Source organism: Hippichthys cyanospilos, chromosome 8 (genome assembly GCF_059441005.1).
Source record: "Hippichthys cyanospilos isolate Australia breed blue-spotted pipefish chromosome 8, RoL_Hcya_1.0, whole genome shotgun sequence".
NCBI classification, from domain to species: Eukaryota; Metazoa; Chordata; class Actinopteri; order Syngnathiformes; family Syngnathidae; genus Hippichthys; species Hippichthys cyanospilos.
In genome coordinates this window covers 15,898,682-15,916,729 of record NC_142376.1, presented here as the reverse complement: position 1 = coordinate 15,916,729, position 18,048 = coordinate 15,898,682, and the positions used below count along the sequence as shown (strand labels likewise).

Below are 18,048 nucleotides of genomic sequence, written 5' to 3'. Positions count from 1 at the left end.
GTGGCACAATTAATGAAATTATAAGGACAGTTAATTCTTCTCATAAGTGTTTGTGACCCTAGTATTTGAATGAGTGTCCCATTTAACATATGTATGCCTTATTTATGTTGCAATATGCATTTTAGGATTTTTTTTTTTATATAATTTAAGCAAATTTAGGCTTTAGGTTGTGTGTAAATTAGTGATGTCCAGATCAATTCTTTGTACAACTTTCTTGCATGGCTTAATCATTGCTTGCAAAAATTAAGATTTGCTTTAATTTGAATGACAGATCCGCAAAATGAGTTTATCAATAAATATCATGAGATATGGGTTTGCTTGTATACAACTGCTATAAATGTTTAGAGCACATGTTGGTAAGAAGTAATTGTGATCGTCAAAAAACTGGCATTTGCCAGATAATTAATCGGTCAGATAATCTTACCAGTTTCTTTTATTTTTACTTTCTGGAAGTTTACTAAGCAGTTGTCCCGAAAGCATCTGCCGCTGACGATTCACCTTTTATCAGAACTGATTGCTCTGTCATGATTAGAGTCTTGTCTTTGAAATGGCTTCCTTTTTACAATTCCCATGTCACCCACTTGGTCTCCAGTCCGTCTGGCTCCTTTACTACGCGATCTATCTTTTTTTGCAGGAAGAGAAGGGCATTTCCTGTGAACTTGTTGACTTGGACTTCCTCCGATGCAGCGTGGGATTTCCTTTCATGAGAGCACAGACCAAGGTAGCGTCTGGCAATTTGCGACGATGTCCACACAATTTTCAAATGATTTGAAAAGGCTCTCTACTACTGTATTTATTTTGCTTGTCTTCTCTAGTATCATTTTGCAGTCCTTTTTGACACCAGTCAGGTCTCTGGGGAAAATGACACTTTGCAGTTCTTGGTGCAAGCAAAGAGGTGTGTTCTTACCAGACATTTAAATCAATGGGTCTCAAATGCGGGTATGTGAAGGCACTGAAAGGTGGACGTAAGATTTTAACAGGGTTTCTGCAGGTACCAGCAGATGTAATTGTACGCTGTTTTTAATGTGTATGAAAAAAAATTAATTCCCATATTCGACTTGACCGCATATACGTATGTTGAACGGGGACAGTAACAGTACATCTTTCTTTTGAAATTAAGAGCAGGAAGCAATACCAGTACTTGGCGGGGGTACTTGACTGAAAAAATATTTCACTGGTGATACTGTACATCATTGAAAAAAAGGTTGAGAAGCGCTGGTCAAAACAATCATCCAGTATAACAGCTGTTTCACAAATATTTCCATTTCTAAGAAAGCAATTATTACTTTCAACCGGTATCAATTTAACAATATTGTTTTTTTTTTTTTCTATTGATGGCCTGCATCACACTGAAAATCAGTAATCATACTGTACCCTATTAAGCTGTTCCAGAGAGTCAAATTAAGTAAGCAAATTACACAATCGATAAGACAAACACTTTATTACGCTGTAATGTTTTAGCTTGTGCACATGTAAGAATGTGTTTTGAATGATTTAACTGGATAGCTTCTTTCCTTGTTTTAGTGCCAATCCGGAGCACAAACTCTCTGACAATTTTCTGGATCTGTCCATCCCGCTGATTCATGAGACTGACACAACAATTACAGGGTAAGAACCATGAAAAAAATCAAATAAAAAAAACATGCTAATATCCTAACCATGTGGAGAATGGCCTTGTGGCTTGAGTGCCTGCTTGCTGGCTCTCAGGAAATAAGGGAGTACCGTTGTCATATACTGGAGGAGCACATCAACATGAAAGGTCTTATCTTGGAATGTTTTATCACTGGGTGAAAGGGAGAGAGATGTAAAACAGCCTAAGTCCAGCAGAACTTTGACATCTGATAAGGTTGCTGTGTCTGCTGTTTGTAACCTGAAGGAAGACAGCAGTGCACATCTGGCTCTTATCTCAATTACTACAGTACGCAGGGATGCTCATAGTCAGCTAATACCGCTATGAATCACACACTTGTTAAAAAACCATGACCCCACCTGTGTTCTTCTGCAGCGTGGTGACACCCAGCTCCTTTGTGTATGGAAACTCCATCGACGCGTCGCGTTTCGTGCAGCTTGAAGACATGGAGTGCAGCTTCCAGCCTCTCAATGTGACTTTCCAGGTAACACCACCACAGTCCACAGTCACCGTCTGAATTTCTTTGGAGTCCCATGTGTATTCATGTCTCCTTAATGTGTTCCAGGTGATAAATAACGGTCCCAGCCGACTGCCGGGCTCCACCGTGGACATCAGGATACCCAACCGGCTGGCTGGCAACGGAGCTGATATGTTCCACATTGTCGAGACGCAGGTGGATGGCAACAGTGATTACATTTCCAGACCAAACCATCAATTGTTTGTTTATTCACCTGCAGGCGGCCATAGCTTGAGCTCATTTATCCCACTCATTGTCTGACTTTTTGCGCCACAGCTATGTGTGAGGCGAAAAGGTTCAACTGTTTATGTTGCTACTGAGGCTAGCCAATCATTTTGTTTCACAACATTTTGCATTTAGATAAAGGAACACAATATTCCCAGTTGGTTTGAATATTTTCTTAACCCTTACGTTGGCCCTTTCATTGAGGTAGATCATGGGGGAGCTCAAGCCGTTAATTGTATTTACTATGAATGGGCGGACGGGATTGACTATAACCCACCCTCCTCGAGTCCATCTGGAATCACTTTTAAGGGATCAGACAGCATGCACGAAATGGAAAAGGGACACCTGTGGTGCTGGCTACTGCGCCATACCGTCCCTAGCCTGGGACCGCATAACAAAACGCCTCGAAATTGTCGCCTAAAGGACACCAGGCACTTTTAGACGTGTCGTACGGCAATGTATCTAAGTTTTTTTATACATTCATTTGTTTGTTTTGATTATGACATCCGCTTTCTTGGCTCCGGCCCCATATGATTCGTGTTTTCCACGCCAATCCCTAAATCTTGCTTATTTGACGTGTAAATACGGGAAGAATCCAGCAGGTTTAAGGCTGATGACTCATCACTGGCTGCGATGGCAGAATGAAGGCACCACATGAGAAAGTGATGGAGTAAAGTGGGCGGTCTGGCTTGCTGGGTGGCAGTAGAGCGCATGAAAGTTTGAAAAAAAAATGACTCATTCATAAGCTCTGTTTTTCTATATAACCATCCGCTATTTTTTGCTTTGGTTGTGGTTGGGATTTTGATTGTGTAAAGCCTCTTCATTATTAGGTCACCTCATGTTTTCTTGACTAGTGGTTGAATTTCAGATGTATGCCCCCTGACAGTGGGAGTTGTTCACCTACAGAGCTACAGGTCAGACTCAAGAGAGGGGAAAGGATGATTTCCCTTGGGGGGGCGGGGTTTGAGCAGTAAACCAGCAGCCTCTAAATCACTCCATATGAGAAATCTAGTTTAGGAGGGTTGCAGCTTCTTGTTTGGGAAAACCTACCCTTACCTTCCCCATTGAATTAAATCAGATCATTTTAGATCATAGAAACCTCTGTAGGACATTTTTTTTGCAACTGTCATTGAATTTAAAATGGAATCATTTTGATGTTCTTATGCTTAATAAGGATTTTTTTTTTCAGGTGGCTGACAACCGAGGAAACTGCACCCCACATAGGAACCCAACACCTTGCACCATCCCCCAGGACCGAGAAAGCATTTTCCACACGATATTTGCCTTTTTCACCAAATCCGGCCGCAAAGTCTTGGTGAACATGCACTGTGCTCCCATTTGCAGACAGCTTGTTTTTTCTCTTTTTTTGTTTTTTGTTTTTTTTTCAACACGTTTCGTCTTCTATCTGTATCAGGACTGTGACCGGCCAGGAAGAGCGTGTATGACCATCTCTTGTAGTCTGGGGCCGCAGCTGAAAGAAGAAGCTTTGACAATAGATATAAAGCTTTTACTGAACACTGAAATTCTGAAGACGGTAAGAGCTGCTTGGCCACCACGAACCAGTCGCGTGAAAGTCGTTGTGACCTTTACCAGAAACTAAATGCAATCCTGTATTTTCTGCAGGATACTTCTTCTGTGATTCAGTTTGTGACACGAGGCCATGTGCAAGTAAATGATAGGACGGTGGAGGTGCCCAAAGGCCTGCCTGAAGACATATCTGTAAGTACGGAAAAAAAAGAACCTTTCTTCATTTTTACTAATTTTCTCTATATAGCCTAAAAAAGAATTTGCTGTGAAAATGTGTTTGTTTAAACTTCAATGAAAAGTGTTCTCAGTGAGGTTTGTGGCTTCGGAGCTTTCAAAGGATGCATACCTTAAAACCTCACTAAAGGTAAACATCGTTTCATGTTATGGGCAATGTTTTGAGGAAATTGTCTTTTGGACTAACGACCAGTCCAGGGAATTCTCAGCTGGGTTAGACTCTAGTTCACCCATGATGGCACTAATGAGAATGAGCTTTATAGGAAACGGATGGTAAGAGGTTTTGAATTGAAAACCCTCACATTGTTTTTTTTGTATTTTCTAGAAAGTTAAAGTGAAGGTGCTTCTGAGATGTATTTTTTTCTGCCGACAAAATGATGCAGTACCACGACTGCCGATAACGTGTTGAGCCCTGCATGTTATGTGGTGCCATTTCTACTGGTGACTTCGGCTGAGTATGAAGACAGATGCTCCCCCCTTTTTTAGTTGCTGACTGATTGAATGGCTCAAAAGATCAGCCTCGATGATTAAATTGAGTGCCAGGATCCCCTAGGTAGCATCTCTCAAATGATTACGTCAGTGAGCACACAACAAGCTTCCCGACCCTGCTCGCCCCCCATAAACCACCGTCAAGTAGTAAACACTCACACTCCTAAATCTGATTTGTGGTCCCAGGTTGCATTACTTGCAGCTGACCAGCAAAGCTGGTTTTCACATCACTCATTTTATGTAAACACACCAACATAAATCCATGATGTATGAACTTCACACAGAACTTCACATCCCCACAATGAGCAGATTGCAGGTTACAACAACAGCAATGACCTGAAGAGCGTCATCTGGCCACGCACTTGCTGAATTCTACCACTTTGACTTGGGCCAAGGTGTTAATGTGGGAAACTATTTAACAGAGAGATTATATTCATTTCGAGTTCTCTCGTGATCTCACGCCACATTTGCTTTTCAAAGTTTAAGCAGCACTTCAGAGCCAGACAGCTGCATTTTCGATGATGTCGTGAGTGTTGTGTAATTACCCAGCATTCCTCAGGACCTGGCAAAATGGACAAGAATTGCTGGTGTCCGAGATCTTTTTTTTTTTTTTTTTTTTTTTGCATAAATAAATAAATACATCTTGCAATCATGAGTTTGAGGCCTGCACGCCAAGTTTAAACACAGGAGTTGTTTGGGAGGAATGCTATTTTTCATTTAGCTAATGCAGTGTAAATAAACAAAAGCAATCAAAGTAATCATGTTGGAAATTGCACAGAGAAATGTCAAATTAGCCTATTCCTTAAACTAAAATGTGCATTTACTTTGATTGTGGTGGAAGCAGAAATAATTGTGAGAAAATTAAAGAAAAATCAAAGCATTGCTGAATGGGAAATACATTCAAATAGTAGCAGAAGTTAAGTTTTGCAATTTCAATTTATTTAAGAACACTCAACTAGGTAACAACGATGTACAATCCATGTGATCCATATAGAGGGAATCAGACCTACAGTAAACCTCTGAGCTGCAATTAGTTCTTTTTATATATATATTTGGTGATGCTAATTTTAAAAAGGGAGTGGAGGATTTACAGATACATGTTCACCATTGTGACCATGTTAAAGTGTCCTTGAGCAAGTCGCTCAACCCACAGTTGCTCCTGATGATGCGTCATCAGTAAGTAAATGAGGCGTCAGCGTAAAGTAAAGTTGAGTGCCGAACATAGAAAAGCGCAAATGTGTAAGTCTATTTACCAGTCCTTTAGACATGCTATCCCTCCCCAGGACCTAAACTACACCATGTAATATTGATATTGTATGCATGACCTAGTACAGATTTTCCTTTGTCTTCTGCTTTACTTTTAGCACTCTGATTTGAACAGTTTGTGATTCATTCATACAGTTTACTGGAAATGTTTTAAATCAGTGCATCATTGAGTGTATGCATGTGCCTTACAGCTGATCTTTGAGGCGCTGCATAGTCAGGAGCCCAGAGGCTACGTGGTAGGATGGATAATCGCCATCAGTCTGCTGGTGGGGATCCTCATCTTTTTGCTCCTAGCTGTGCTTCTATGGAAGGTAAAACTACTCATGAGTGTACTTTTGTCGCAGACATTCTCATTGTGTGTGTGTTTTCTCACTGGAGTTGCTAGTCCCTGTGAGCATGCTTAAAAATATAAATTATAAACGTTACAATGGTAGTAAGCGCAATCAAGCAAGCAAGTTATTTGCTAAAAAGTCATTTGAATTTGCCGGCTCAGGCAACGAGTCAGAACGTCAAGCCTGAAGTTACAACTACCATGCAAAAGCGAAAGCCCTTGATTAACAACATCAAGAAACACCAGCACCTTTACTGGGCCCAAACTCATTTAAAATGGACGGATGCAAAGGGGAAAAGTGTGCTTTGGTCCGATGAGTCCACATTTCAAATTGTTTTTGGAAATCATGGACGTTGTGCACTCGGGACAAAAGTTGCTGGAAAATTAAACTAGAGAACCTTTTTTAGGGAACTCTTCACCAAAATAGTTGGCAGCACTAGAACTATTTTTGACATTTCCATTCATTCCTGACAAGTGGAGTTTTTTGCCAGTTTTGGTCATAGATTTTTAAGTTGTGATACAATACTAGAGACATTTAGGGCTGTATTTGTTTGTTGAAAATGCAGCAAAGCCACTTTTCACGTAAGCAAAATATTTAGTTGAATGCCTTGAACTGCCTTGAAACGTTGAGATTGTTTAACTTTTTTCAAGTGTGGTAGAAATGTAACAAAATTGCACATCGTTTAAAAAAAGTGTTAGATGAGCTCAAAAATTCAAAGCTGCAGAACTTTTAGAACATTTTAAGTTGGACAATTCAACAAAACGTATTTGCTTTCATCAAAACTGTTTTCCCTCCATTTTACCACAGAAACAAAAATACAGAACAGTTGTCCCTCTTTTTGAACCCCAATTTAATCATATAAGTAAAAATGACCTGCATACTTTATTGCACTATGTACAATTGTTGCCATACATGTAATTTGTATAGTTTTTCCAATTTAAATAACTGTTTTCGGCCAAAAGTTACAAACTGTATTTTTTTCCACCGCTCAAAAACAGATGGGCTTCTTCCGTCGGCGGTATCGCGAGATCATCGAAGCCGAGCGGAACAGGAAGGACAGCGATGATAGCTGGGACTGGATGGAAAAGAACCACTGAGACTCGTGCTAGCGATCCTTCTCAGCCCTGGTGGCACCAGGCCCATCAAGCCTTCCCTATGTGGAAGAAGAAGAATATTCTCCATATTTTCTGGAGACTTGACATGTTTTTGAGGGTGGGGGTCCAGGAACTTGCAAAGCCTGCCAACGGACGAAGAATTGTGATAACTCCCAGCTGGCGGTGCAGAGCTGGCGGCGAAAGTCCGAACGTGGATACTGGTGGACAACAAAAACCTCAGGGCTGTGTTTCATAGCAATTTTATTTTTGTACACGTTAAGCCATATTTGTGCAAAAAGTGGTCTTGGAGAGGAGTTAAGGCCAATGTGTCTGTAGTATGTTTTTGTAAAAGCACTGATGTCCGATAACGCATGAATGCCTCCGCTACAGAGTATGGCCTGCCCAGAAATGACTGGACCCGTTCCTGATAGCGGGGGTCACCAATCGTGTCGTCTTATTGATTCTCCATGAAAGCTGTTGTCTTTGAGACCCAAAAACGCAACACACACCGTTTGAAACACTGTAGCCTCTGCTGCTGTTTGCAGAGTTGGCACACAAGTGCAGTGAATGTGCTCGCTGAAGTCATTAGAAATGTAAACACTTTTCGGGTCATGCATTTTCATTTTCTACTCCAGTGTTCGCCAACATTTATTGAGCCAAGGCACATATTTTACATTCATCTTTAATGACATCGGCATCGACAAAGCTGACCTTCATTTTCAGTGGTTTCACATTGAGGTATTTTTCTTCCCCAAAGTGCAATGTGCTTATTGTTCTCAAATTCATCACATCATTCAGTCATTACATAGAATATGACTGACCCTAAAATTATAAGCAATTAATTAATTAATAAGCAATTAAACTGGCCACAACATTAGGGTATGTTCTCATTACAGCTGCTGCAGTGGAAGCTCCAAATTGAAACGCAGTCTGTTTATGATACCCGTTCTTCTATCCGTCCATCGCAGGCGTGCTGGTGCCAATCCCAGCTATCAATGGGCAGGGGGAAGCCCTGAAACTCCAGCCAATCACAGGGCACACAGAGACGGACAACCACTCACACTTACAAACACAACTAAGGGCTATTTGGAGTGTCCAATATACCTACCATACATGTTTTTTGTCACATGGGCACAGGGAGAACATGCAAGCATGCCAGAGCCGCAATCAAGCCTACGACCGCTTCACCATCAGGCAGACGTGCTAACCACTATTCCACTGTGCCGGCCCTGGTTGTTCTAATTAATTGTTGCCATTCTTTAATTTGACTTTGCTGCTCCGCTACATTAAAAACACCTGCCTTGTATTTCCAACGACCCAGTGGTATACCGAGAGGTGTTTCCAATATTATGATTGGCTTATTCGGCTGGGTGCGGGGCGAATGAATATATGCAAACAGCTGTCTGCGTGATATAGTGCAAATTTCAATCAAAATAATAAACACAGTTCATTTTATAAAGGTGGAGCAATTAAATTGCACAGACGTAGCTAATGTTGTGCCCAGTACATCCAAATGGATCACGGTCCAAATTCTCAAGTAAATGTTTAACTCATCTCCTGAGATATGACGCTATGAGTTATGTGTAAGCTGATCCCGAATCGATGACAGCTGTGAGTATTAAGTTTGACTATGTTATAGTATACTACTATATACTGTAGTTATAGTATCATGTGGAGTCTGGAGTAAGGAACATGAGCCGCATGGCACTCCACAGCCAGATGTATGTGTAGGATTGGACCCCCTCATTGGTTTGTAGTGTGAGTCATGCCCTATAAATAAGTGGCAGCAGGATACACTAAATCTTGACAGATAAATTAACTTATAGAAGTTTAACATGAGAAAAGCGTTAACTTAATAACATTGTTGTCTCACTGTTTTGGTTCCACTTTTGCAGCTATGTGACATGGATTGTGAGAGAAAAATGTGCGCACAATGTCTCACAAAATGTGACATTTTAAGTATTTGAAACATTTGAAGATCTCCAATGACATCCTAAACGTCAAACTTGTCTTACAAAGAGTAAAGAAGACATGAGAAGAATGTTTTTCACCCCTCACTCCTCTCCAACGTGTTAACTCCTCCCCTTTTAAATCACCTCATTTAGTGTGTTGGGGTGATATGATTTAGGGAAATGAAAAGTGCAATGCCAAAGATCAATGTATATATTTAAATGTAATTCAGACTTTCTTCATAATTGAGAGGCTCACCATGATTTGTTTAACTTCCTGTTGTTGTGTTGATTGTTACCAATAATGTCCACTGGCATGACAGCATTTAAGTGTACACCGTCACATATTAAGTCCTCTTTACTGATTGTTCAAACCTGAATGCAGAGCTAAGCCACAATTGAAGTTTTAGAGGGATAAATTGAAAATGTGATGGGGAAAAGTTGTGGTAGTTTTCTATCACCGTACACTTTTTTTTTTTTTTTTTTTTTTTTTTGGGGGGGGGGGGGGGGGGTTCTCAATATACTACTGTCACGGACTATCCTTTCCAATATAGAGTGTTAGACGTTTTTAAAATGGTGTTGAATTTGTATATTTATCAAATCATAAATCATTTTAGAGTGGAAAAAAAAAACGAACGTGTTCATTATTGATGGTGTCTGGCGCCCTCCAGTGGTTCTTATGCCCTTGACAAAGACGATCATCGTACTTCACGAAAGCCCAAATTTCCAACAATGTAAAATGATGTATTAAAATTGGTCTATACGTTTTGGGCACGTCTGTTAAAATATATGCATAAAAAATCCAAACTTTGCCCAAGGTTTTCCCTATTGCAATCTGGAAAAAAAAAGCTGGTTTTGGCGTGACTGTTTTGGTCATGTGATACCCGTTGCCTGGAAACGCTCACCGAGCACATGCTGCAAGCTATGTTGAATTATTAACAAAGTGAGCAAAACGTATGTAGTTGGACCAGCTTAAAGCTCTTTACAGGTTGTATGTCTTCCTTACTGGACCACGGCCTGATAAGAACAGCGGTGGCGGACCAAGTGGTCGCTCCGTTTGCATGTCACCTGTGTCACCTTGTGCTGCTGTGTGACAGCCTAGAAGAGCCCGAACACTTCAATCAATTAGAGGAAGCAGCTCGGACTGTGGCTAAAGCTACCAGCAACATGGCAGCTGTCACCTCCAGGTGTGTATGTATTAAGCAGGACTAAAATCGATGTGAGTCAAGTTTCCTTTACGTCAATGCATCGACACAAAATGGACTTGTAACCCGCATTAAATGTTTGGTTGTTTAACCCACATATGCCATGTAGAGGTAATAGCTCACCCCGCCTCAAGGTGGCGCGTATGTAATGCAAGTACATGGCCAAGGAGACTGGTGAACTTCAAGATGAGCATTGAGCAAGTGGTCTCCCAATATGAAATATAACGTGAAAATTATACAAAGAACCAATTCAATCAATCATATCAGGATCTAATGAGTTACTTCCTCGTTAGAACAACAAAGAGCACGCGCAATATTGACGTGAGCAGCTGTTTTCTGTTGAATGTGCCCTCCATATGAGCTCAAGTATGCAAGGCCTTTGCTTGCTAATGTGTGCTTATAGGTTGTTGTGGTTTGTTGTTTTAAAGAGAATGGAGGTTGCAACAGGACAGTGTTCCAAAACATAGAAGTAAATCAACATCAGAAAAGTTTCAGAGGAACTAAATACACTTTACGGAGTAGCCGTGTAAAAGTCCTGTCTTGAACCCCATTGAGATTATGCGGCATGACCTCCAATGATTCATGCTCGATCTCCCAAGAATCTGATCAAACTGCAGCAGTTTTGGAGAGAGGAATGGTCCAAGACTGATCGTTATCGATTTGCCAAACTGATCTGCAACTATAAGAAGTGTTATCGCTGCCAATGGGCGAGCAACCACTCATGAAATGGTTCGGTTACTTATTCCTCCCCTCCCAACAATATTTGCATACTGTATTATTCTCGTTAAAGTATGAAAACCTTTAAAGGGGCAGTGTGTAAGACATAGACCTTCTTTCATTCAAAAGGAGTAAATTAAATGATTGTAAGTGTCAAAAACTTGCAAATGAATACAGTATGTTTTAAATATAATTGTAGCTCAAGTTATCTTTAAATTGTATTACATGATGGGTGGCACTTCCCCGGAAGCCATGTTTGTTATAGCTACGGGACAATGGTAAATGCAGCACCTGCAGCACCTCCTGCTGTCCGTAGTGAAAAACTGTAAATCTTACAAACTATCCCTTTAAATGTCTTGGTGGTTTTAAATAAAGCAGACACAATGCATTATGAATCACATTATGTCCAATCACCAAATGAACACCTACGCTATTTGTCCATTTTTAGACAGGTCAGTCAAACTGATGATGATGTGCTACGGAAGGAGATGACCTCTCTTCTGGAGCCCATCACAGTGTCAGGCCAACATGTGCTGCTGGCAGCCCAGAAGCTCAGCATCCAACCTAGTCTGACAGCACACAAAGAGGAACTCTTCACTGCTGTGCAAACTGTTTTCCTAGCAGTGGTCAAAGTAAGGTTGGAACAGGTGGATATAAGACAGTCTGTTAAACGTGGCAAATATGCTCATGTAGAAATTCAAACTTTACAAGGACAAAGGCAAGTAGGGCTTATACCTGACCTTATTTTAAGGTATCACTATACCAAATGGCGGCCGATGAAATTACTGTTATTATTTTTATGAGATGTATTATTATTATTATAATTATTATGAGAAATTACTGATTAGAATGATAGAAACCTGCCATTAATTTCATTAAATTTTAAAGAAATGCTATTTTGGAATAGGCAGGTCTTTCTTTAAAATTGTCTGTCATTGGATGTTGTTGGGGTTTTTTTTTTTTGGGGGGGGGTTCTGTATCAAAAGTACTAGTGGTATTGGTGCTTGGTATCAGTAGCAGTGCCTTACTCAAGCTCAGTATTCTACTATTAAAGGTGTTATTGAACATTTGTTATTTGTTTACTTTCCCTCTATAACATATTTGAAAATATCAATTGAAACCCACAGGTTAATATCAATGGTTTAAAGTTTTAGACTGATTCATCTTGGTCCCATTTATGTACAGTATGCTATACTACCTGAACAGTGACCCATAATTTTCATAGTCTCCGTATGTATTATACTGCTTCCTAATGGCCAAGGTGCACACACAAAGGAAGTGTTTCTCAATTCTATTTTGCAAAGCCCCCCTTGGAAAGAGAAAACATTTCAGGCACACCCAAATGCCCCCCGACCATTAATAAGCGTTTTATCTATAAAAATTGTCTGAGTACAGTATACCTAAAACTGTATCCTCTTTAACATTGACACAAGGAAAAGCAATATTAAAAAAACTACTATTTTATACAGCATTTAAACAAGTTAAAGTTTTGTCTAAGCCAGGGGTGTCAAACAAAGAGCCCGCGTGCCGGTTCTATATATTTTAATTCGTTGCATAAAAAAATACAATATTTGAAACAAAATATATTTACAATCATTTAGATGTCTATTTTTCCTAATGAAAAATCACATTGCACATTTTTTTTTATGGAAAGAATTAATGGCATTTCCATTCCGACCAGGAAGCAGTGAATTTTGCCTGTCCGATGCCGATAGTTTTACATCTCAAATTGTGATTCATTGTTTTTCCTTGCTCAGGTTCTGTTAGCGCACGATGACTCCATTGTGAGAGAAGTCCTTGCTGCAGCCACTCAAGTGTATGAGCGTCTCTCTGAGATTGCATCCTGTTCAGACATCCAGGCACTGGTCAAAGTTTTTCAGGGGTTCTCTGATGCCTTGCTTCTGCTCAGCCGCCTAACTGCAGAGAGAGCAGACTCCTTAAAAGATCTCCGCCAGGCCCAAAAACTTGGGCTCTCCCTTGAGACCTTAAGAAGGTGCGTGCCAATGATTCACACTGCTACCTGCACCACTATCAAGCACCCCACGAGCACGGAGGCCCAAACTGCCAAGCGCTACATACTGGACAAGGTGAGGAGCACGGTGGATGACATTGTTAACACCCTGAAAAGTCAATGTCAAAACGGACCTATGGGAGATTGTGGTTTTTACACCGAGAAGAGGAAAAGGTTGTCAGAGCTACTGGTATGTTGGTCCAACTCACCGGCACTGCCAGGTCGAGATTTGGACACCCTCCTTCGAGATCTTGTCTTTCACTCCATGACGGTAGCCAACTGTTCTCCAAAAGAGTCGCAGCAAAAACTAGTGTTCTACGGTCGGCATGTTCTTCACTTATGGTCTGATATAAAACTGATCTTAAAGTCCCCAGAGAATCATGAAGGACATCTTCAGAACACCTGCGCTTCGTTGGATGAGCTCCTAGAAGATCTTGACAGAGCAATGATGACCGCCATTATTCGTCAACTGTTGGACACATTTGTTGTTGCGACATCTGTGTTTGAGGAACTTTCTCGAGGGGTGAGGCAAACTCTTGTTGCAAATACCTCCATAGAGAACGATCTGAGTTTTCTTCAGTCACCGTTGGAAGAGTTCATATCCTGCTTGGATAGAACGATCCAAGTTGCAAGTTTTTTCTCTGCTGCCGCCGATGGTGCAAAGAGCCTTGACCATGTGGAAAACTCCCGAGTGTGTCTTACCAGACTCAAAGCTCGGATTGCTCCGCTGTTTCTAGAGCTGGCTGATAACTCTGTTCAAACCCTTCGACAGCTTCATGAAATGTTTCCCATATGGGAAGAGGATCTGAGGCAGCTCCAGGACGCTATAGGTGATGTGATGGATATCAAGGAGTTTACTAGTCTGGCCATTAAAGAGATCACGAGTGACCGCAGTGGTTGTGACGCGGCATACAGACAGCAAAGCTACCAGCGCTTTGGTGAACATGCGAGCAACCTCGTGTGTCACATGCAAATGGTGACACACTCAGTTAGAACACACTTGGACAACAGCGAGGACCCCATCTACAGGAACGGCCTTCTGGTCCTGCTGAAACAAGCTCAGCTTTGTCAAAGCAAAATGAACCAGTCGATCGGCGACATGCTTTTTGGCGGCATTCTGAACGTGGAGCACTATTCCACTTTTTCTGACAATGCATCTACTGCTATCTGTCATTTCAAAGTGCTCAGGGAGGGACTGGATGGCCACCAGCACCCACATATACTCAGTCCTCTGCGGGAGGTTGCTCGTCAGCTGGACCTCTCAGAAGGTGAGTCCATCGGTCTGAATGGGGATCACGGTCATAGAAGTTTGTCTCCTTCGATTCTGGATGTTATTGAGACAGAAACAGAACAGGAGGAGGAGTCCGACACAGGACCTGTGGGATTGGTGCTGTCTCCTAAATGCGATGATGATACAGAAGTAGACGACGTATTAGAAGAGCCCAAAGTGATCCAGATGTCTTTTGAATTTGAACTTTTGTCGATCTTAAACGAGCTTGTGACTGTGACTAAAGAAAAGGATGTTGCAGCGCTGAGCCGAGCGTGCACCAGTGTTTTCGAGCTTTCAAACTGTTACTCTCAGGCAACGAGGGAAGCTTTAGCCGTCGCGGATGATGACGGCTGTAAAAATTTGGAAAGCTTTCGGGCTGAATTGGTGTCACTGACACCTCTGCTGGTCCAGACAGCTCAAGAGACAGCAATGAGCTCGTCGCCGTTCACAGAAAACATCAGCAGACTGTGCACACAGTTTTCTGACCTCATCAACAACATCCGCAAGGTTCTTCTGCCAGCAAGCCAACCTTGGTTTCATGTCGTCTGCGACGAGTTGAGATGGACCCAGTCAGCCGAGACGGACGTGAAACAGCAGCTAAGTGAGGTGATGAACTGGTGCGCTGACACCGTGCAGCTCCTCACATCATCACACGTGACCCCTCAAAGTGAAAACCAGGAGACATTGACTCTTTTGCACAACAAGTTGAACAAAGCACAGAATAACACAAGACATTTGATAGAGTTCAGTGACTCATCTGATGGACAGCTGGATCAGCTCGAAGGGCTGTGCATCCTGTGGGGTCTCTCCGTTCACATTCTGTTTAATTCTTTGGACAGGATTTTGGGAACATCGGGCGCTATGAGCCAACACACTCCTCAAAAGAAACTTTCCATCTTATCAGAAGGCTCGCTGAGAATCCAAGAGGCTGCAGCGCTCACCAGTTTAACTTGTAAAAGTGCTTTCAGAGCAGCAGAGTTAACTGCTTGCCAGGATGAGGTGAAGACGCTGAGTGAGCGCTACCTTCAAGCTGCGGAGGACCTCACCGTCACACCTGGTGTCATGCAGCTCGCAGAGCCAGAGCTCCTTCGGAGGAATCTCATCATTAAGATGAAAGAGCTCTCGAGGCTTTTGAGTCAATTAAATCAATATTATGACAATCCGATCCACAATTTGGTCAGCATTGCTCATTTGGCAGCAAAGCAAACCGAGGAGAACAAATCAGAGGAAGCACAGCAAAGACTTGAACAATGTGCTAGTTTACTTCTGGAAAATGTGAGAGACGCCACCAAAAGAGTGGAAGAGAGCCTCCATTACGTGAGGGATTCCCGTGAGCGTTCCAAGCTGCGCTCCATTAACGCACATCTGTCTTTTCACATGTCTGATATCGTCAGTATGGTACGTCTCATGGCACAGACCTGCCCCATTAGTGACACATTCAACCTGGAGATGAAGATCCAGTGCTGGTCAGCCAAAGCTCACTATTTGGTGGAGGGAATCTGTAAGCAAGATGGAATCCGCCAAGAGGTAAAAGAGGACATCAGAGCAGGTCTTCAGGGCACAGCAACAGGCGGCTGTATCCAGAATGTCTTCATTGCATGCAATGAACAGAGGTATAAAGAAACAAATCGAGCATCTTTGCAGGAATGTTCCCAGGCTGCTGAATCAAAGATGTCGGCGCGGATTGAAGATGGATGCACGATCACAAGAAGGGATGTAAGTATTTGGTTTTCAGTTTACATTGTATCTGTACTGAAAATGAGAAGTTTGCGTTAGGTACAGAAGTTAGCACACCTGCCTTCCAAGTCCTGAGCTTCGGGATTCAAATCTCTGTGCTGGGCTTCTCGTGTAGCATTTGCATGGTCATCCTGTTTTGCAGATTTCCTCCTGATATTCTAGCTTCATATTCTAGCTCGCACATTCCAAAATTATTGAGGCACAGAGGCAATTGAAATGGTGGCTAGCGTGTGCTGACAAGCATTGAAGTAGTTTGAAAGTGGTTGGTTAATTCTGAACATAGCTACATCAGTCACTTTGCAACCACAGTTTCTCAAGTTGTAGACTTTTTATATTCCATTTAAAAGCAGCTCTGTACAATGTGTTTGGATTGGTTTAGACAGTTGCAGAATCGTTGACACTGTAATATCGTCATATTTATACAATAGAATGCCCTCCCCCCTTGCCCCCCAACCAATGAAATGTCTGGAGCGCTGCTCAAGATTGATGTTCTTATCATTTCTCCGCAGTTTGTTTCTGGTTCCAAAGAAACATCTTCACTGATCCCCACCTCCTTTTTGCTGAAGCAAGAAAGTGCCAGTTGGGATCCTAAAGACAACAAGATAGATCAGGAGACCAGAAAGATGGCGGACACACTGAACCACATGACCCAATACCTAAGGAAGAGAGGCCCAATTCTGGTAAAGACCACTACAAGGGTACATTTGCTTTTACTATAGCTGTCATCTGTGTTAGGTAATCTTTTGTTGTTGTTTTTTTTTTTCCTTTAGAGCAAAGAGGCATTTGTATGTGCAGCCAAAGATGTGATGTCAAGTGGCCAGTTGGTGACCGACTTTATTCAAGTCATAGCCAACCACTGCCTGGATGCGCAGTGTGCACTTGAACTTTCCCTCCTTGTGGAGCAGATTCTCACCATCACCAACCAGCTCAGCATCCTTTCCAGGTCAGAATAAGCAAAGGCAGGTTGAGGAGAATTCAGATGGGGGAGTGCAAAGAGGTCATCTTTTGTACCACAGTGTCAATTCTGTAACACCTGGCTCTAAATCATCTGATGAGATCCTGGTGAAGAACACTCAGAATCTGCTCCACACAGTCCTGAAGGGAGTTCGTGCAGCAGAGACCGCCTGCATCACAGTAAACACAACTGAGCTGCATTTATGGAAAACGGAATCACATCAAAGGTCCTTTAACGGGGCATCATTTCTCTGTTTGAGGGTTTAAAGCAGCCGGAGCCAAACTCGGATGGAGCCGAAGCCACCGCTCTGTGTTTCCAGTGGAAGAAGAACCTGGAGTACCACCGAGCCCGGCAGACTGCCAACCCAAAATCGGATGAGCTGGGTTTGAGGAAGACTTCACAGCAATCCGTCGTACCGAGTCTTGCGTCTCCCATACAGGATGGCTCCGACTTGACACGTCGATGGAAAGGTCTCAACAGTAGAGCTGCGCCGCAATTTTTGCTTTAATGAGACAATCAATTGCTTGGACGCCATCAGGGAGGGAAGTCCTATCTGTTCTAAACTTTGCAGGCATGTAGAGATGCATTGCTTCATGGCGACATTTATTATTGCACACAGCCCCTACGCGAAAAAAAGCTAACTCATGTTCACCGAAAAAACTTGCATATACAGCAAGGGAATAAAATGACGAGCACCAAGCTTGCACTTTAATGTTTGGAGCCCCCAAAAGTGTATCAAGTAGAAGACACTAAAGAAAACCTAAAAGCATTTTAGGCACCCGTTTATTAGAACTTTGGTGATTTTGGTCATCTTAAAAAACTTTTAGAAAATGTCTCTTAAAACTCGGTTTTTGTTGACATAGTGGTACAAATATACCTTTAGTACAACT

General features: G+C 42.0%; 2 protein-coding genes across 2 annotated transcripts in view; both read left to right on the top strand.

Moving 5' to 3' along the window:
* The window catches only part of itga9 (integrin, alpha 9), a 48,213-nt gene extending 40,025 nt beyond the window's left edge, over positions 1-8,188 (top strand). Inside the window, exons 19-28 of the mRNA XM_088421757.1 lie at positions 635-721; positions 816-895; positions 1,525-1,608; positions 2,006-2,114; positions 2,196-2,303; positions 3,562-3,687; positions 3,787-3,906; positions 3,996-4,091; positions 6,080-6,199; positions 7,219-8,188. Coding sequence (XP_088277883.1) covers positions 635-721; positions 816-895; positions 1,525-1,608; positions 2,006-2,114; positions 2,196-2,303; positions 3,562-3,687; positions 3,787-3,906; positions 3,996-4,091; positions 6,080-6,199; positions 7,219-7,317 — 1,029 coding nt within the window. The 3' untranslated portion in view covers positions 7,318-8,188. The remainder of the gene's footprint in view (positions 1-634; positions 722-815; positions 896-1,524; positions 1,609-2,005; positions 2,115-2,195; positions 2,304-3,561; positions 3,688-3,786; positions 3,907-3,995; positions 4,092-6,079; positions 6,200-7,218) is intronic.
* Positions 8,189-10,229: 2,041 nt separating this feature from the next.
* LOC148420319 (uncharacterized) lies at positions 10,230-17,839 on the top strand. Its single transcript, XM_088422029.1, has 7 exons — positions 10,230-10,450; positions 11,634-11,817; positions 12,943-16,182; positions 16,713-16,883; positions 16,974-17,146; positions 17,220-17,337; positions 17,418-17,839. Exons 1-7 carry the CDS (start codon positions 10,257-10,259, stop codon positions 17,664-17,666), a joined length of 4,329 nt encoding a protein of 1,442 aa, XP_088278155.1. The 5' UTR covers positions 10,230-10,256; the 3' UTR covers positions 17,667-17,839.
* Positions 17,840-18,048: the final 209 nt, after the last annotated feature.